This window comes from Polypterus senegalus, chromosome 15, assembly GCF_016835505.1.
Source record: "Polypterus senegalus isolate Bchr_013 chromosome 15, ASM1683550v1, whole genome shotgun sequence".
NCBI classification, from domain to species: Eukaryota; Metazoa; Chordata; class Cladistia; order Polypteriformes; family Polypteridae; genus Polypterus; species Polypterus senegalus.
In genome coordinates this window covers 62,684,333-62,701,935 of record NC_053168.1, presented here as the reverse complement: position 1 = coordinate 62,701,935, position 17,603 = coordinate 62,684,333, and the positions used below count along the sequence as shown (strand labels likewise).

At 36.4% G+C, this 17,603-nt stretch overlaps 1 protein-coding gene across 1 annotated transcript in view; it reads right to left on the bottom strand.

Annotated features, from left to right (window-relative positions):
- The window catches only part of thsd7aa (thrombospondin, type I, domain containing 7Aa), a 455,572-nt gene that overhangs the window by 12,210 nt on the left and 425,759 nt on the right, over positions 1 to 17,603 (bottom strand). Inside the window, exons 22-25 of the mRNA XM_039736556.1 lie at positions 16,841 to 17,015; positions 12,309 to 12,482; positions 11,207 to 11,302; positions 3,268 to 3,350 (exon numbers count right to left, since the gene is read on the bottom strand). Of these exons, the coding sequence (XP_039592490.1) occupies positions 3,268 to 3,350; positions 11,207 to 11,302; positions 12,309 to 12,482; positions 16,841 to 17,015 (528 nt within the window). The remainder of the gene's footprint in view (positions 1 to 3,267; positions 3,351 to 11,206; positions 11,303 to 12,308; positions 12,483 to 16,840; positions 17,016 to 17,603) is intronic.

Here is a 17,603-nt window from a genome sequence, read left to right as displayed (position 1 = left end):
TTACAAGGTTGACATTATGCATATACATGGAAAATCCATTCCAAAATGTGAGATTTGAGCAATCACAAAAAGGCAGTTAATGCTTTAGCCTGATCATTTTTTTTTATCTCCGTAACCTGCTAATAGAGGACGATGCCAAGGTCTACGGGCTCTAAATAGGGGTGGACTTATAGTACTAGTGCTTCAGTTAAGAGGTGTGATTCCAACTGTGATATGCTTTAGAACCTCCCACAGTTCAGCTGCAAGTTCTGCTTATGAGGCATTTGAATCAGACCCCTTATGCTCACCATCTCCATATTCCTCCCACCCATTTTCATTGACATTAAAAAAGAATCAACAAAATTCCCATATCTCAGAAGGTTTGATTAACCTGGACTGGCTATTTAAGGACAGCTACAAATTCTGGCCAAACCCCCTAAAGCAGCACATGTATTGCAGAAATACATGTGAATGACAAACAATAAGCTTGGTTAAACCCTGCATCTGTCATACAAACTGAGAAAAAAATGAGATTAGAAGTTTTTAAACAGAATAAGACATAATATTGAACAAAATTCATGTACAGTAATCACAGCGCAAAGGTATAACAAAGCACAAACAATCCCTGCCTGCAGCAATGCCACACCTTAGACCTGAACACCGAACAGTAAGTGCGTTTACACACACCATAATAACCCAGTGATTCACAGAAACCCAGTTTCTAAAATGCAATGTACAGCCTTATTTCAGTTATAGAAACCAGGTTATTGGTCTGTGAGAAGCCTGATTACCACACATAGATTTCCCAATGAATAACCCAGTAATGTGGACATGTAAACCCTTAACCAGGTTATAGTTAAGGATTGTGTATTATGTACATGTCTACTGTACTCTGTTTGCCATAGGTAGAAGAGATCAATTTCCTGAGGCAAATGCTTCTGCAATCGCATTATTCCTTCTACTGGTTGAAATAATTTGTCTCAGCATTTCAGAAATTGATACATTTATGTTGATGAACTGAACATACAGTGCTAAGTTCTGCGGCACATTAAATGTAATGTGCATTGCATAGTTCAGTTACTTTTTTAATCAACAAGTAACTTAACACTTTCGTTATTTTATTGTAGTAAAAATACCTGTGTTATTATTATCACAGCTGAACTGGCTGAAAGGCAATAGGCACATGTAGCAGTATACTGGTCACATTTAGGGCTCAGTTGCAGAGCTCAGCAGAGAAAAGTGTGCTGCACACAATCCCGAAAAAGAACCATATTAATAAAGTGTCAGTTTTCATCCAGCTATTTACTATAGTTATACTGAAACAATGCAATTGGGTTATGCAGCGGCTAGTGTTCATAACACAAATCATCAGACGCTCAAGTCAGAGAGGTAAAAACTGGATGGATATTATTTACTGTACAGTGCATGAAGGGCTACATTTAAAACAGCCGTCATGCTTGTTTTCCAGTCCTTGGTAGCTGATGATGACGTTTACATGTTTTCTACGCAGTTTAGTGACATTGAAGCATATTGAGAAAGGAGAACTCCAGACATCTACTTTTATATGTAAATGCAGATTTTTAATAAACCAGGTTTCTGCCTTAACCATGTTTCTCACCTAATCCCATTTATGTGTGTGCATGTAAACACTATAAATGACAATATACATTATTTACAACAAACAATGCAAGTTCAGCATTAGTGCTAATTTAAAACAACTTCCTTATTGTAGTTGAAATGCCAGGAAACTGTCCAGTAGAGTTTGAGAGGAGCGACTATAGTTAAAGCAGCTTTTCCAAAAGTAAGGAAAATACTTTGCCCTGCTTGCTGAGTGATACCATGCAGTTTGGCTTTGTGTACTTTTTGAAGAGTGCTCCCAATATTTTACCATATGTAGAAGGGCTGGTGTATTCCAAATATAACAAAAGTATTTTGTCTTCTCTTCACTAAAACCCTGAGACTCTGGAAGGCACCCATATCTTCTCCTAGCTCCAAACAGTACAACTTCAAAACTGTCCTCCTCTTACTAATGCTCTCTGACTCTCCTTAAACACTTTCTGTTATTTTCCTTTACTTTTATATATCTGATTTAAATGGCCCTTTTAGCTGGGGTCACTTTCTGGGAACACATACATCACTACTTGAAGGGCAATTTGAATTTTAAACTGCAATATCCATTCTTCTGCAGAATTATGCATGTCTCTATCCATTAATGAAAGGGTGTGCATTAAAACTAAAACTGAAGTAAGCATGCGGTGCTTACAACAAATGATGCAGGGCTGCTGCACGCTAATCTGCAATGAGGCCTTTAAGTTTTAGTTCAGCTCTCTGTGGCATGAAATCCACAAACTACAGGTGCAGCATCACTTAGACAGTACCAAAAAATCATAAGAAATAAAATAGAAAAGTATTTTGTTTATAAATACAACTAGAAAAGCAGAGCATATGGCAAGTCTATCCAGGAAAGGGGCTTTTTGGCTTCTGATTTTGGCAAAAGTAATGTAAATCAGATATGAATCAAATATACTAGGGAGTTTTTACAGCCATTCACATTCAGTAAACTTCTCTTTCTAATTCACTCCATAATTAGCTCAAGAGGGAATATGAACATGTTCAATGGAAACAATATCGTTGGAAAAAAGTTTGTTTATGAAAATATTTTGAATAGGTCCAGGCACTTTAGCTGCAAGAATAAAGTTTGATATGTGTGCTGACAATTTGACTTACCCTCATTTTTTAATAAATGTTAAGTTTAACTTATTTCATTGGAAGAGTCAAAGAAGTTATTACTTGCACAATAAATAAATGTGTATTTATGTGTCATTCAGTGTTTTGACATCAATCTAAGACTTACTGTATGACCAGAAAATAAGAAACTGGAAGCCTTGATCATCTCCTCGAGTAGAACACTGCTGATGATCATAAAAATATCACACAGAATGCTAAATGATGCACATAAGTGCAATGTAAATACTTTAGTCGTTTATCACCATCAGACCGCTTCTATTACCAGTTCAGCACAGGCAGTGCTTAATATTTTCATCACACACACACACAAACACATTTGCACGTGCGCACACCCACCAACACTTCTGGGTGTTGGAAAATCAAAGTATTTAGAGAAAAGCCCTTGCAGAAGAGAGATTGATCAAACTTCACATAGACAGTGCACAATCTGGGATTTGAAACCAGAGCTCTAGGGACTACCACATCAACTAGGAATTAAACAGAAAGGTGTTTTTAAAAAGCATTCACATGTTCATATTTTCAGAATCATGAAGCTCTTACCTCGGTGCAGTAGGACTGTGGTTTGTTGCAGGGTGGATCACAGGATCTATCAGACACAGGTCTTGTTGTTAAGGGGCAACCACCTACAAAATGTTGATTAACAGATCATAAGAGATAAAATCATTTTCTCTAGAGTGAAATTGGGCACAGAATGAGGACTGAAGGTCTGCAGTCAGGATTATTTGCTGTCAGTTTGTATGGCACAAAAAGAGAGCACATTTATTACTGTCTTTTTTTAATGACCAACAAACCCCCTCTGCTTTTCACATAAAATGCCATTTTGTAAGCTCAATAACAACTCCATGGGGCTTTTATACATTATGTGCATAAACATCACAGTAAATAATTCATTTCATCCTGCATTCATGCGAGCAAAGTCAGAAGGTGAAGGAGAGTAGCAAGTGTCCCAAGGGCTGAAAATCCAGAATATGGCCATTTTTAAAGACTCATGGCTTTAAAAAGTCACATAATCAGCAATTTGCAGTGTAGTCAGAACTGCCTTATTGTTACCATTAGTAAATAAATTCCTTACATTATGTCCACAATATTCACATTGTGAATGTACAAATCTTCATCATTAGAAGGATTAGGTTAAAGTTAACATCTGCTTTCTTCATTTTTTAAAGTGTTTTTACCAAGGGGATAACACATTACAGGCTGTTGGTAATTATGTAATGATAATTAGTAACCACTTACATATATTTTGCTTACTAAAGAAAGTTTAATAACATTATGTATAGGAAATTAAAAAGATTAATATAACATTTGTGAACTTGCATTTTTTCATGGCAGGGTCAATCGGAGTTGAAGGTTATTATCTTTAAAATACCAAGAATAATTGTGAAAATCTATACTTTTGCTTAATCATCACTTTATCTCTAATATGAATCACTAGAACACAGAAAAAATAGCAATTTGAGATTTACTATTCTAATTATTTTTGGCAGCATGTACTGAATTATATTGTATCTAGCTATAACTTACCGTTTCCATTATAAGGTTCCATAGCAGGAATCAGCCCAAGAAAAGATGTTAATCTGTACCAGGGCATGCCTTAAAGGGACACCTGCCCACATGTACTGTATTTATACAGAACAAGTCAAAGTTACCAGTTAACACACACATTTTTAAGATATGAGAGGATACCCGAGAAATAATGGCCACAAAGACCATGTGCAGGCCAGAATCTGAGCTCAGGTCCATGGAATTGTAATGAAGAAGTACTAATCACAAATGCCACATATAAAACTCTTTGGTTTACCACACATATATTTATAATAAATATTGTCATGGTGGTGATGATAAGAACATTTATGTAAAGAATACAGTGTTTACTTGTGTACTAGCAAAATTGTGGTAGCAACGGTTAAGTCTCACTCAGTGTTCAGCTAATGAAAGAGCCCTCAGACATTCTGAGCTGTAAATAACAAAAGACGGATATACAGATTGCCTGGCTTGATAGACTTCATTTCAATAGGAGCTATACAGGAAGGTAGTTCATTAGGTAAAGCAGCTCATTTAATGGCACTGTTCTTTTCATTGGATGTCATAACTTTCATGAGGCTTGTCCCTGGCTTGACCCCTTTTACATGTCTTTGTCATGCCCCTGCTTCTTTTGCCATTTTAGTTAATTGTCTTCAGCATACTCTGGAGTGAAATGGGACAAGGCATTCAACTGGTCTGTGGCCCTTAGGTGTTACAGCTAAGTTATATGAGGGAAATAAAAAGTCTCATTGCTGCCTCAGCTCCTCACTGTGGCCCTTGCTAGGGCCTTGACTTTTTTTTTTAAGATTTAGGTTTGGTTTTCTTATCTTGACCTATGTAATGTCCCATCATTAACGTCTAGATTTATTCCTGGGTTCTTAGTTTAGCTTTGGCTATGCTAGTATATTGATCAAACAAAAGTAGTTGTGTCAATTATTTTTGATTTTTGAAATCTTTCTGTTTTAAAGATTACACATCTCAAGGTCAAGGTGTCTAAGTCAAGTTTCTTAACATGTGTAACTACTAGACTGAAATGTTTTACTTGCAAGTCTTCTTAGATCAGTTGACAAAAATACTTTTCAGCAATCCTACAACTTCTGGGGAGAAACTGTCCCTGAGTCTACTGGTGTGACTGCCCTTGGCCTTGTACCATCTGCCAGAAGGTAGGAGTGAGAAAAGAAGCTGTGCAGGATGGCTGAGGTCTTTAATTATACAGTTTGCCTTTCTGAAGCAGCAAGTGTTGTATATGAATAGAACAGAAGGAAGGTCAGTGCCAGTAAAATTCTGTGCCACCTTCACCACATTCTGTAGTGCTAGTGCAATACAATTCTGAGCTGAACCAGGATGTGATCTGCCCTATGTGGATGGACTCCAATGTACAAAAATAAAAAAAACTCAAATAGCCTTTTATTGTCAATTGTGAGAACAGATGGAGAAATGCAAACTATCCTCAGATGTCTGAAGGATGAAGAGGTGGGTGCTGATGAGCCTTTTTCACAACAGACAATATGTGTTGGGCCAACTTCATTTAGTCAATTATGAAATATAAAAGTTCTTGCCCTTTCAATAACATCCCCTCTGTTGTAGATGGAAGTGTGGTCTGCTTTCTGATGTCTATGACCAGTTCCCTGTTTTTGCTGACATTGAGTGTTAGACTGTGGCCCTCATACCTCCGAGTCACCAGGTAGACCTGTTCTCTGTAAACTGTCTTATAATGCTGGTATCATTAGCAAATTTAACAACAGAATTAGAGCTATGTCTGGACACACAAACATAGATGGACAAGGAGTACAGGGAGCCCAGCAAACTACTTTTTAGAGTGTTATGTGTTGAGCATCAGCATGAAGGATGTAATGCTGCCAATATGAATCTGCTGAGGTCTGCCAGTTTCATCCATTTACAGATAGATGTGCTAAGTCCTTAATTGAAGTAGTTGAAGGACAGCTTTGATGGCACAACAGTGTTAAATGATGAGCTTTAATGTAGAAATGAAGATTCCATCATAAACGTTTGAATTATCCATATGTGCCAGGATGGTAAGAAGTGCAAGGAATGCAACATCCTCTATAGGGCAGTTGTGGTAGAAGCCAAACTGGAGTTAATGATGATTACCTGGAATATTCTACTTATTGTGTCCCAGCACCTGTCTCTCAGAGCACTTCATCATGACTGGAGAGAGTATCACTGGTCTGTAGTCATCTGATTCTTATTTTGGAATTGATTTCTAAGATTTCTTTATTCTTTGAGTTCTTTTTTGTTTTTCTAAGTTTTCTTTTTTTTTCTCCTTTCACAAAGTTATTTGTAAAATGTCAGTTCTTGATTAAATGGTATTTTGTCAATGCTTTCTTTATTTATCATAGTTTGTTCTTCTTGCATCTTATTTTGTTTATTGTTACTGCAAACTTACGAATCATTTTAATGATTTTGTTCAATTAGGCATTGGTATTTTGAAATAACTTGGAGGAGTGGAGTAGTACAGCTTTAGCTTCCAGTTTGGAAAATTACAACAACAACAACAAAACAAGGAGTCTGTTGTTTCTCCAAAACTCATATTTTTCTGAGGATGTTTACTGTATGTGAAACTATTACCAGTCGGACCCCTGATCCTTGAAGAAAGTGTCTCTCATGAAACACAGTCCCCCAGGTCACTCTGCTGAGATTCTGGCAGTGTCCTTCACTGGCATTGAATGTCATTGTGGCTCTTTTCCTGACAGACATGCTCACATGCTTAATGGCCCTGAAGCCTACTAATGTGGCTTAGGAAGCCTGCACCTCCAACTCTTTGGTTGTGTATGACTTTCAGTCTGCCTGTGCAATGTGCCTCAATGTGATGGTCCTGTCAGCTATGCTGTTTAGCCAAGTCACTGTTAGTTGTAACTCATGGGACTGTATTGCTGTCTGCTATGAGAAGGACTCAAACATAAAGAATGCTGGCAGTCACCTAAAGTTTGCCTTCTGGTGGTCGTTCCGAGTGTCAACTGGATATGCATACAAGACCGCAAGATCACCCCCTCACCCTACCCAGAAGGGGGTGGGTTAGGGTTGATTTCACCCTACAGTATTTTTAGTCGACCAATAAGAAACATGTGTACCAAGTTTCATGAAAATCGCTCCAGCCATTCGGAAGTGATGCTGGAACATATATACTGTACATATACACGCACATGCATTGACTATATATATATATAAATTATATATTGTCACGCATGTACGAGTAGAAGCACATTGTATGGACCACGTGAAGGTAATTTCACCCCAGGCCAGGGGGTGGCGGGGTGCACTAAACATTCTCCTATTATCACAGCAGACCAGCCGCAGGAGAACCTGTCTGACCCATCATTGGTTCTGGCGCCTGAGACAACGTCAGAAGACTGTCACTTCCTGTTCCCCTACATCACTTCCGGTATTCCCACTTGAAAGCGCCATCTTCCCAAACCTCAAGCAGTTTGTGTCTGGACTCCATCAGAGACACTTCTGTCTATAAAACAAACCCACTGCAGCCAAGGATAATATATGGGTGGCTGCCCCAAACCTTTTTAAGTGTGTTGAGTCTGATCCTTTCACAATATATATACACACATATATATTATACATGTATGCTCATATATGGACAATTCTTTTTATATGCAATACATGAACCATTCAGTTATTTGATTATTTAGTCACTAATTGGTCATGTACAATGTACAAAATTTCTTTTTCAAATAATTTATGCTATTAAGATTTGGCTAAAATAAGTGTTGCATAGTGTAATGACATTTTATGTTATTAAAATGGCTGCATTAAATGTTTCCCTTAAATGTATTAGCTGAGTGGTACACTTTATCTGACCCTTAAAAATGAGTGCTTTGTTTAAAGATACACTTAATAATTAATATAAAAAAGAACACAGTCATGAAACCTAAAAAAAATAAATAAATAAAGCTGACCTAATTTGTTGTAAACTTTGGGCCTTCTGTGAAAAACCTGCATTTGTGCTTTTTGTTAAAAGAAAGCAGGGCATTCAGTACATAGCATATGGTTAAAAGCTTGATTAGTTAACTGAATGTAAAATATAATGACTACAGTTTCATCATTAATGAATGAGTAGCCTAATCCATTATGAATGGTTAATGCCTTTACATTTTATTTATAATTTATAGTTAACTGAAAAACCTGATTTTTGTTTAATTTTTTTGGTATAGATATGAAATAAAGGATAGTTATAGACAGAATTTAGGGCAATTCCCGTACATTTTCTGTCAGCATGAGCACACCATTTGAAATGCTGGGCATCTATATTTCTAGGTGCTGGAATACTATGCATAAAGTGAAGAGAGAAGGAATTTGTTGATTAATATCTTCTACCAGTAACGGCGCACTGCACAATAACATTCAGTGAATACACTTGACTTGAGCATTCATAGTTTTCCTACTCTTTCTATGTACGTTTAGCATTCATATGCTCAGAGGTTGATGTGTTTGCTGCTTCCTGAGCAGCTCTTCTTTCCTCCACCCAAGTGGCCCACTTCTTCTCTTCTTTTGTCGGCATCTTTTTGTGTTAAAACTGATTAAGTCAGTGTTTGTGTTGCAATTACTTATTAATTTTTCTTTAATTTTTCACTTAAGCTGGCACTTAAGTCTTCAATCTGCCTCAAGAATGATTTAAGATATGAAGAGGTAGGGGGAGTGATGGTGAAGGTGGTAGGGATGAGAGCGGCGCCCGTACACATGTGCCACCCTGCTAGCCACTGCCGAGAGTTGATTGTACAATAAAATAAAAATAAAAAGAGGAATAACCTTGGAGGTCAATCATCACCCTGAATGTGTATAGCAGACATCATGTAGTATACAGTATGTATACCAAATTTCAGGTCAATAGGTCAAATGGTTTGCGAGCTACAGTTGAATTAAAATCCTGGACAGACAAATGAAAAGCCACAGTAGCGTATTATATAAGAAGATTTCTATATAAAATTTTAACATTGCATGTATTGCAAGTGTAGCTTTACAAATAAACTGTGAACTGTTTAAAATGATATATTTAAGGTACAACATGTTCATTCTGACTTCCTATCTAGGACTTGTTAAGCTTTTCCATTAGTTTAATTAAAATGTACAGAGGGATGAGATACAGGCATATGTTGAAAACATATTTCTATTAGATACAGAATTTTATATAGCAAAGGGACACTGAGTCTGTCATGGCAGCAGTGTGTGCAAGGAAGGACCCTGGCCAGTATTAAACAGTCCAGCATAAGCCACAAAAACTCAATTACATACCATCTTTATTCTCACCAATTAAACTGATTGCTAGAGATAAAGTAAAAATGGAAGGGGCCCTGCTGCATCACAGACACAATAATATCTCAGTAGAAGAATACATTATACATGTTCTAAGTTTCAACTCACTATAGAGCAGTTAATTCATGCTGCCCTATTAATGACAGTAACCTACCAGGTCCATCTCAACAATTACACAGAAAGACAGACCTAGTTGCTTTAAGACATTCAGAAGAGTTTTGCCATAAACTGTGGAAGAAACCCCCCGAGGAAGACAGGAATAGTTCAACCAATTAGATTCCCCTTATTTATCAAAAAAAAACCCAATATCATTTACTTAAACATTTTATTTTATTGACCCTAGTGTGTGCTTGGTGTGTGGGTATGTTTGTGTGTGTCCTGCGGTGGGTTGGCACCCTGCCCAGGATTGGTTCCTGCCTTGTGCCCTGTGTTGGCTGGGATTGGCTCCAGCAGACCCCCGTGACCCTGTGTTCGGATTCAGCGGGTTGGAAAATGGATGAATGGATTTTATTTTTTTACACTAATGGGGCATCTGTTCTTATTTTTTTCACTTGTCAAATAGACCCTAAAGAAGGAAAGGTCATCTTTCTGTGTCAAATAGACGTGTTCCTAAAGAAACTGGAAATTGTCCTAGGCCAGCTTACTACACCCTGTCTTATGACAGACGCCTGGCTGAATAACCTGCCATTATAGCAAAATGGCTTTATCAGCTATTAACCCTAAGTAGCTACAAGCAGTTAATTTTTCTTTCACAAAACCATCATTGTTAGTCGTATGTATTATCAGTTTCAAACCATATAGGTTCTTGGGTAAATAATACTGTAACAAATATTGCTAGAAATGTAAATAATACATTAAACCTATTTTGAAATATAACAATGGCCTGCTTGAAGACTATGCTTTGTATTTTGCCTGCATGTTGAACACTGCATGTCCACTGTACTGTTGATATTTAAAAAACATTTTAAGACAAGACAATGAATTACATCATCTTTAAAACAAACATTAGGATCAAGCCTTCCTTTATCATACATTACATAATCTAAATCTGGATAATCTTAATCTGGAATTGAATAAAATGTAAAAATCTATTTAGAAAAATGTCTCAGAGCTAGGTCAGAATAAAGACTCAAACTTAGATCAAAGTTAGTCCTGTCACACGCAGAAGAGTCTCTCTAGCATTTTAAATAGCATGCCTGTTTTATCAACTCAAATCAGTCTGCTATTCAGACAGATCTGCAGGAATTCCCTCATATTCTGCACCATGGTGACTAAACTCAGGGGCTGCTTGATGCATCAGAAGTCCGCCATCAAATCCTTTATCCTTGTAATGGTCAGTTCCAGGTGGGTTTCCCTGCACTACACATCAAATGCACTCTTCTGGATTTCTTCCCACCTCCAGTCTATTGTAAATCTCATATTTTACTATAGACTTTAAGCTTTTTTAATTACCTTATGTGTTTATCCTTTCTTATATATTCATGATAAGCAAGTACTTGTATATCATCTTATTTTATGATATTACTCTGAAGCAATTTGAGCTGCCAACATTGTATGAAAAGTACCATGTATATAAAAGACACTATTACTATTAATATTGAAATGATGCTATATATTAAGTCACTGAAGTGTTATTAATATGTTTGTTTTCAAGAAGACATATAATTTGTACCTGTTACATTTAGTCCATCTGAGCGCTGGCACCATACAGAACGAGAGGAACTTCTCCAGGCACCTGTCATCCATTTATATTCATAGCAATCCCCATCTGTCAAACAGAAATGGCAGTAACATAGCATATGGGATAAATGAGCATTTTGGTGTTGATTTAATTTATTCTTTATATTTATGGTGTCGGTAGCAGAGATTTTTTTTTCTAAATACACTTACGTTTTAGGAAAAAATCCTAAATTGAATTTTAATGAACATTTTATTTTAATCATTGTTTTGATTTCTAATTAACTTTAAACAGACAGAAACAAAACTACAAACATAAATAAAAAATAATACTTGGAAGAAAAGTACTTCTTACGAGTGACAGTTAGCTGTCTTAGTTCAAAGAGTATCATTTTATTAGCAAAATAATATACAACACCAAGAAAGACTGTGTTGATCGTTCAAATGAAGAAGCTCAGTAACTACCAAACAGTTGTGGCCTTTTAATGGCTAAAGAAAGACAACGGGTGCAATTTTCTCAATGACAATCACAGAGCACTGTGGCTTGGTGACCCTGAGACTTCATATGAATGCCCCTGAAGCCAGAAGTGATGGCCTTTGTCAGCAATTACTTCAGTAGGAAATGTAAAGACAGTATCACTGGAGGTTGAGAAGTCATGGTTGTGTTAGAGAGAGGGGGAGAAACAGAAACAAGTGAAAGGAATGTTTTAATGATAATTTGAGGCACTCCACCTCACTTATTAAACAGGGGTTTAAAATAAGTTAAGAAAGCCCCCTTGAGATTGTGTAACTTGAAAAGAAAATTCTTATGTTACTTTGTGTTCTCTCTTTTTGTCTACTTTTGGCTTAATTTTAAATCAAAACAGAATTTTGCATATATTTGTATATAAATATTCAATCTGGCATTATTCTGGGGGCAGATGATCATTACAAGAGTGTGTCAGTTGTTACATGGGGTAAAATAAAACACATCAGAATACATTTTCCCTAGTATTTTTCTTATCGAAATAAAACATTGTGATATTTCAAGATTAAAATAACATACAGTATTTTATGCATCAATAGAATCTACTGAACAAATTTAATGTGATCCTTACCATTGCATGGTCGAGATTCCCACATTTGCTCAGGACACTGTTGCTGGTTCTCCTGCTCTTGAGCGATTATTGCCCTGGACCTCACTTGTATAGCATCATAATCAAGCTTATCTCCATTTACACAAACTGACTGGCAAGGGCTCCATGAAGTCCATTCAGTGAGGTAACAGTCACCTTAAAAATAAGTTTTCAAAATTTTCTTAACTTGCTAAATTACATATAAAAATATTTACATAATCTCCCATATATTCTCCGGATATAATTTTTCCTTTTTTAAAATCTCATTAGTTTGCTAAGTTTAGATTAGTTGTATTTTCATTTTTAAGAAGCCTACACTGAAGTAATACAGCTTAAGTTTGAACTGTTTCTGAAACCAAATTGTAAATAAACTGTAGCATTTCTATTATTTATTCATTTTCTTATTATTTATATCTCACTGTTACTGCTGTCTTATCATTAGCCAAGTCAGAAGTTTTCTTTTTTTAGAATTATTTATGTGTATTTGGTGGGTGGGGATATTTTTTGAGCTTAAAAATGCTACATTTCTTTTATGTGACAAATCTACTTCCATCCATCCATCCATCTATCTATCCTAATGAGCATCAAACATCATAACACATAGTTACTTCCATTAATAATAAAGGCATTTCCATTGAAAAAAAGAAAACTACCTATTTCTAAAATGAACTAATACTAAATAAATTTCAATGGGTTGAACCCATTCCCAGACACTTTCCCACCTACTTATTGTGCAGATGGTTAATCACATTTACTTTTCCTTAAAATGTTTGCTGTCTGGATTACCAGAGCTTTTAATTTAAGTCATCCACTTTCAGAACGTGCAGTTTGTCTTTTACTAATTACTGTAGAGTAAAATAACAATCTCTGATTTTGAAGCTGTGGCAACAGTTTATTGCTTCAGTCGTCTTTTAGATTACTTTGATCACCTCTGTTTTTTCATACGTTGAATAAATTTAATGCCATTGTATGTCAGTCTTGAACTTCTTACGCAGCTTGCAAAAATTGACCTACTTTTGTTATTACTATATTGTTTCTATACCATTCCATTTTATGTAGTACTTTTCAAGTTGAAGAACACCCCGTATTATATTACTACACAGCTTCCACTGGGACATGTTTTAAAGAATTTAAGTACAGTAGGGTAGGTGAATTACACATTTCAACTACATCTGCACTACTGCTGGGCCATACCTCTGATAATTTGTATTTGTTCATTTTTAACTTATTATAAAAGCTAATCTTCTTTAGATGTTTAAACTAACCTTATTGGATTTGTTGTTTTTGTTTTCTGCAGCCATCAAGACTCTACATTAGTGACAATCAATGAGACAGTTAGTTGATAATTATTGATAGGATTTATGTTAAATACAATACTGTATAAAGAAACATATATCCATCCATTGTTCAGGACACTGAATGGACCAGTAGTAGACCAGACTCCACTTCATCACAGGGTTTGCTCACAAGCACAGCAGCACTTATTTCAGTAATATGCAGAGTCATCAGTGAAGCTTAATTTAACTCTCTTTGGATTTTGTGAGAATATTGGAAGCAATTGGGGAAGATGAGAACGTGCAAATTCTACACACAAGGCATCATAGACATGAAATAAGCCAGGGTCCCTGTGCTTAAAAGTAGCAATATTACTTTACTGGAGCACTTTTAAGGTCTTGTTTGGTGTTTGTATTTGAGATATTAAACCAATCTTGAAATAAGAAGCAACACAAGTCCTAAGCTACAATTTTGTTTTCTGTTATACTTTTACTTCAAAACATTATTTTTTGTATTATTTCTTAAGCTGAAATTACTTTTTATTTGAAAATAATCTTAAGCAAAAATGGAGAAATATGCTGTTTGCTTCAGCATCTCACTGTAATATTTAAAATTAAAAATATTCTATACATTATTCTAAATAATTATTACCAAAAGAGCAAAAAGAGAAACGGATTGATTCACTGATGCAGATAAAAGGCTTGTGGGCAATCAGATGTTAGTAGAAGTCATACGGTTAACTTAATTAAGCCCTTCTGTAAACAGTTAGAGTAATTCCCAGAAGTTCAAGAAAAAACACCTGTTTCTGACAAGGTGCTATATGGATAAACAGAAACTCGGCAAGACTTTAATGAGTCTGAATTGTTTATAACAGAAGCATACACAGCAATAATTGCTATTATATTACAAGAGACTGGTCCTGGGCCCCAATATATATTTCATTCAAAATATAAACAATTATAAACCGTAACATACAATTTGTTTTTTGAAATTAAACAAAACTTTTAGTAAGATGTAAAATAATGTTTATTCTTGTAAACTTACACTTTATTTATATTTGAAAAGTTTTCTCTTACTTTTTTTATAATTGCAAAGTCTTTGATCAGTTCCTCAAAATTAATCTTACATAACACAGCTTCTATACTTAGTAGATATAACATCCAGCCTGCCTCTATCATTACTATTTTAATATTATTTTGTATTACTTTATATACATGTATGTCAATTTTTCATTTAATATGTGAGAACCTTTTTGTGGAACCTGGTTCAACTGCTCCATTTGCAGTTTTGCACCATATGGTCCATGATAAATGCATTAATGGAACATTTCTGTGATGCCCTGCTTCCCTTGATGCCCTAAGCACATGCTTAATTTGCTTAATGGTTAATCCAGCCCTGACTAATGGGGTGCATTGTTAAGGGGGGTGAGACAGAGTATAGGAGTATAGTCAGGTGGAGAACTTCATTTCTTGGAGCAGAAAGAATTGTGTGCAACTTAACATCAGCAAAATTAAGGAAATGGTTTTGAGAGCATCTATGCCTGGTCACTATTCAGGCAGTGGTTGTGGAGACAGTGTATTACTGCAAGTACTTGGAGAAACAAATAAATGACAGATTGGTCTGGTCTCGTAACACATAGGAACTATATAAGAAAGGGCAGAGCAGATTCTTTTATTCTTAGGAGATGTCAGGTCTTGGAGCATGCACTAGTCAGCTTGTTGCCGCACCTGCCACATGACAAAACAGCTCAGGATTCTGGTTGGCAACTCCCCAGGCAGAGACACGCGGCCCAATCCTACCCTCTGGAAATGATCATCTATCTACCGCAGCCAGCTGTTACGTGGGCGTCCCCTTGGCCTGGTCCAGCTGCATGGGTCCTCAACAATGAGGATTCTGCAAGCCGGATCACTGGGGAATCGCGCCATATGGCCATAGTGCTGAAACTAACGCTCCCTCAATATGCAGGTAATGTGCCTAATTTGGGACTCCATGAGCAACCACTTATTTTACACAAAGTCAAACCAGCGGTACCCAAGAATTCTCTGAAGAGACACAGTACTGAAGGAGTCCAGTCTTTGTCTCATGTCACTAGATTACGTCGATGTCTTGTACCCATATAGAAAAACAGGAAGCACCAGGAGTCTAAAGACTTTGACCTTCATCCTTTTGCAAAGATATCGGAAGCACCACACACCCCTTTCCAGCGACCTTCCAGGCAGGGACAAGTCGCATTTTCCAGGCAGTTGGGATAACACCCATCTCCCAAATGGAAGCAAGGATTGCTTGCAATGCCAGGAAGGGCCACAGATCCCTGCAGCCATCCCTGCCCTCAGCTGGTTCACCACCTGTGCAATCTCAGTGAGACTGGGTGGCTCACAGCTAATTGGAAGATCAGCCTCAAGAATCGTGGACCCAGAGATATCCAACATCCTAGTTTTTAATGTGGACAGTGACATCCTTTCCATCTTGTCCAACCTTGTGATGGCCAGTATGATTTTTAACACTGTTGTGTGCTGGGCTGGTAATATCACTTCAAGAGAGGCCCACCAAATCAATAAACTGATCAAAAAGACAAGGGCAGTTATGGGACTCACCCTCAACCTGCTGAAGTTAGCAGTGGATGAGAGAATGAGCACAAATCTAAGCATCAATATAAACAATGCTGCACATCTTCTCTTTGACATGCTAATATTTAATACTTTCAGCCAATGAATTATTCAGCCAAAATGTTTCTAGAAACATTACTGGGGCTCCTTTATACCAACAGCAATATGCCTGCATAATGCTTCACTGTGACTAGGACTGCTGTTTTTATCTTTGACCAAATCTGATTTTTCTTTGTTTTTTAATAATTCTTGTGTATAAAGTGGCAGTTGTTGTTTGTTATAGTCCACTGAACTGATTGAATTCTGACCCATCATGATCACAAGTAAGTGTGTATTTATTTTACCAACGTAATGAAGACAACTCCCTTCAAAAGTAAATTATATTTTGCAAGTAAAGGGTAGTTTGAGTGTCTTGTTTTATATTGATTAGTTACTCTAAATTCACACTGTGTAGATATGTGTGTCCCCATTAATTGACACATATCACATCCAGTGTTGGATTATGCCTCACAGGTAGTACTGCTGGGATAGGCTCTCACTGCCACAGCTGAACTATATGGTTGAAAATTAACAGAAGAATGGATTATAGGTATAGAGTGAATCTAGACAGTTCAGGATGTTTACTTTATTTACCTGGACAAGGAAGAGTACATATCTCTTCCAGTGTCATTTGAGTGTCTCCAACAACAGTAGGCTCCAAATCTCCACACAAATCATCATCTACTAGGCTTCCCTTATCTTCTTTGGATCCATCAAATACAAAACAAGAGACATTACGAAAACGAACACCTTCTCCACACTGAGCATCCTGCAGCAAGAAAGACAGACACATCAGGAAATATCTGCAACATTATTTGGAAATGCTTTATCAATTCATGTAATGCTATGGAAATGCATTATAGGTAATATATTGGAGAGAGGATATAATTGGAATATCGTGGTGGCAGGGTACTGTTTGTAATACTGTTACTTCAGAGTTTTGACCACAGGTTCTTCAAGTAGCTCACATCCTCTGTCTGGGGTCCCAGAGATTCCCATGAGCCTTCTCTAATTCAAGAGATACAGTCAGACTATGTACTACCTGCATATTGTTACATTACAATACTAATTATTATTCTTGATTACTGCTATGTGTCTTTTGCTTTTGTGACAACTGTTTAAAAACATGGTTAGAATACTACCTTTTCAGCGGGCATTGATTAGAAATTTAACTTTTAATTCCTTCTTAAAGGATAGGACAAATATTACTTACACAACCTCCATCTTTTAACATTTTGACACCATAAACCTATTGTGCTAATCTATTTTGACGACACATTATCCTTATCTTTTTTTATTGAAACATCCAATCTAAACATATTAAGAGAAAACCTTATTTTTTAAGTACTTATCATGC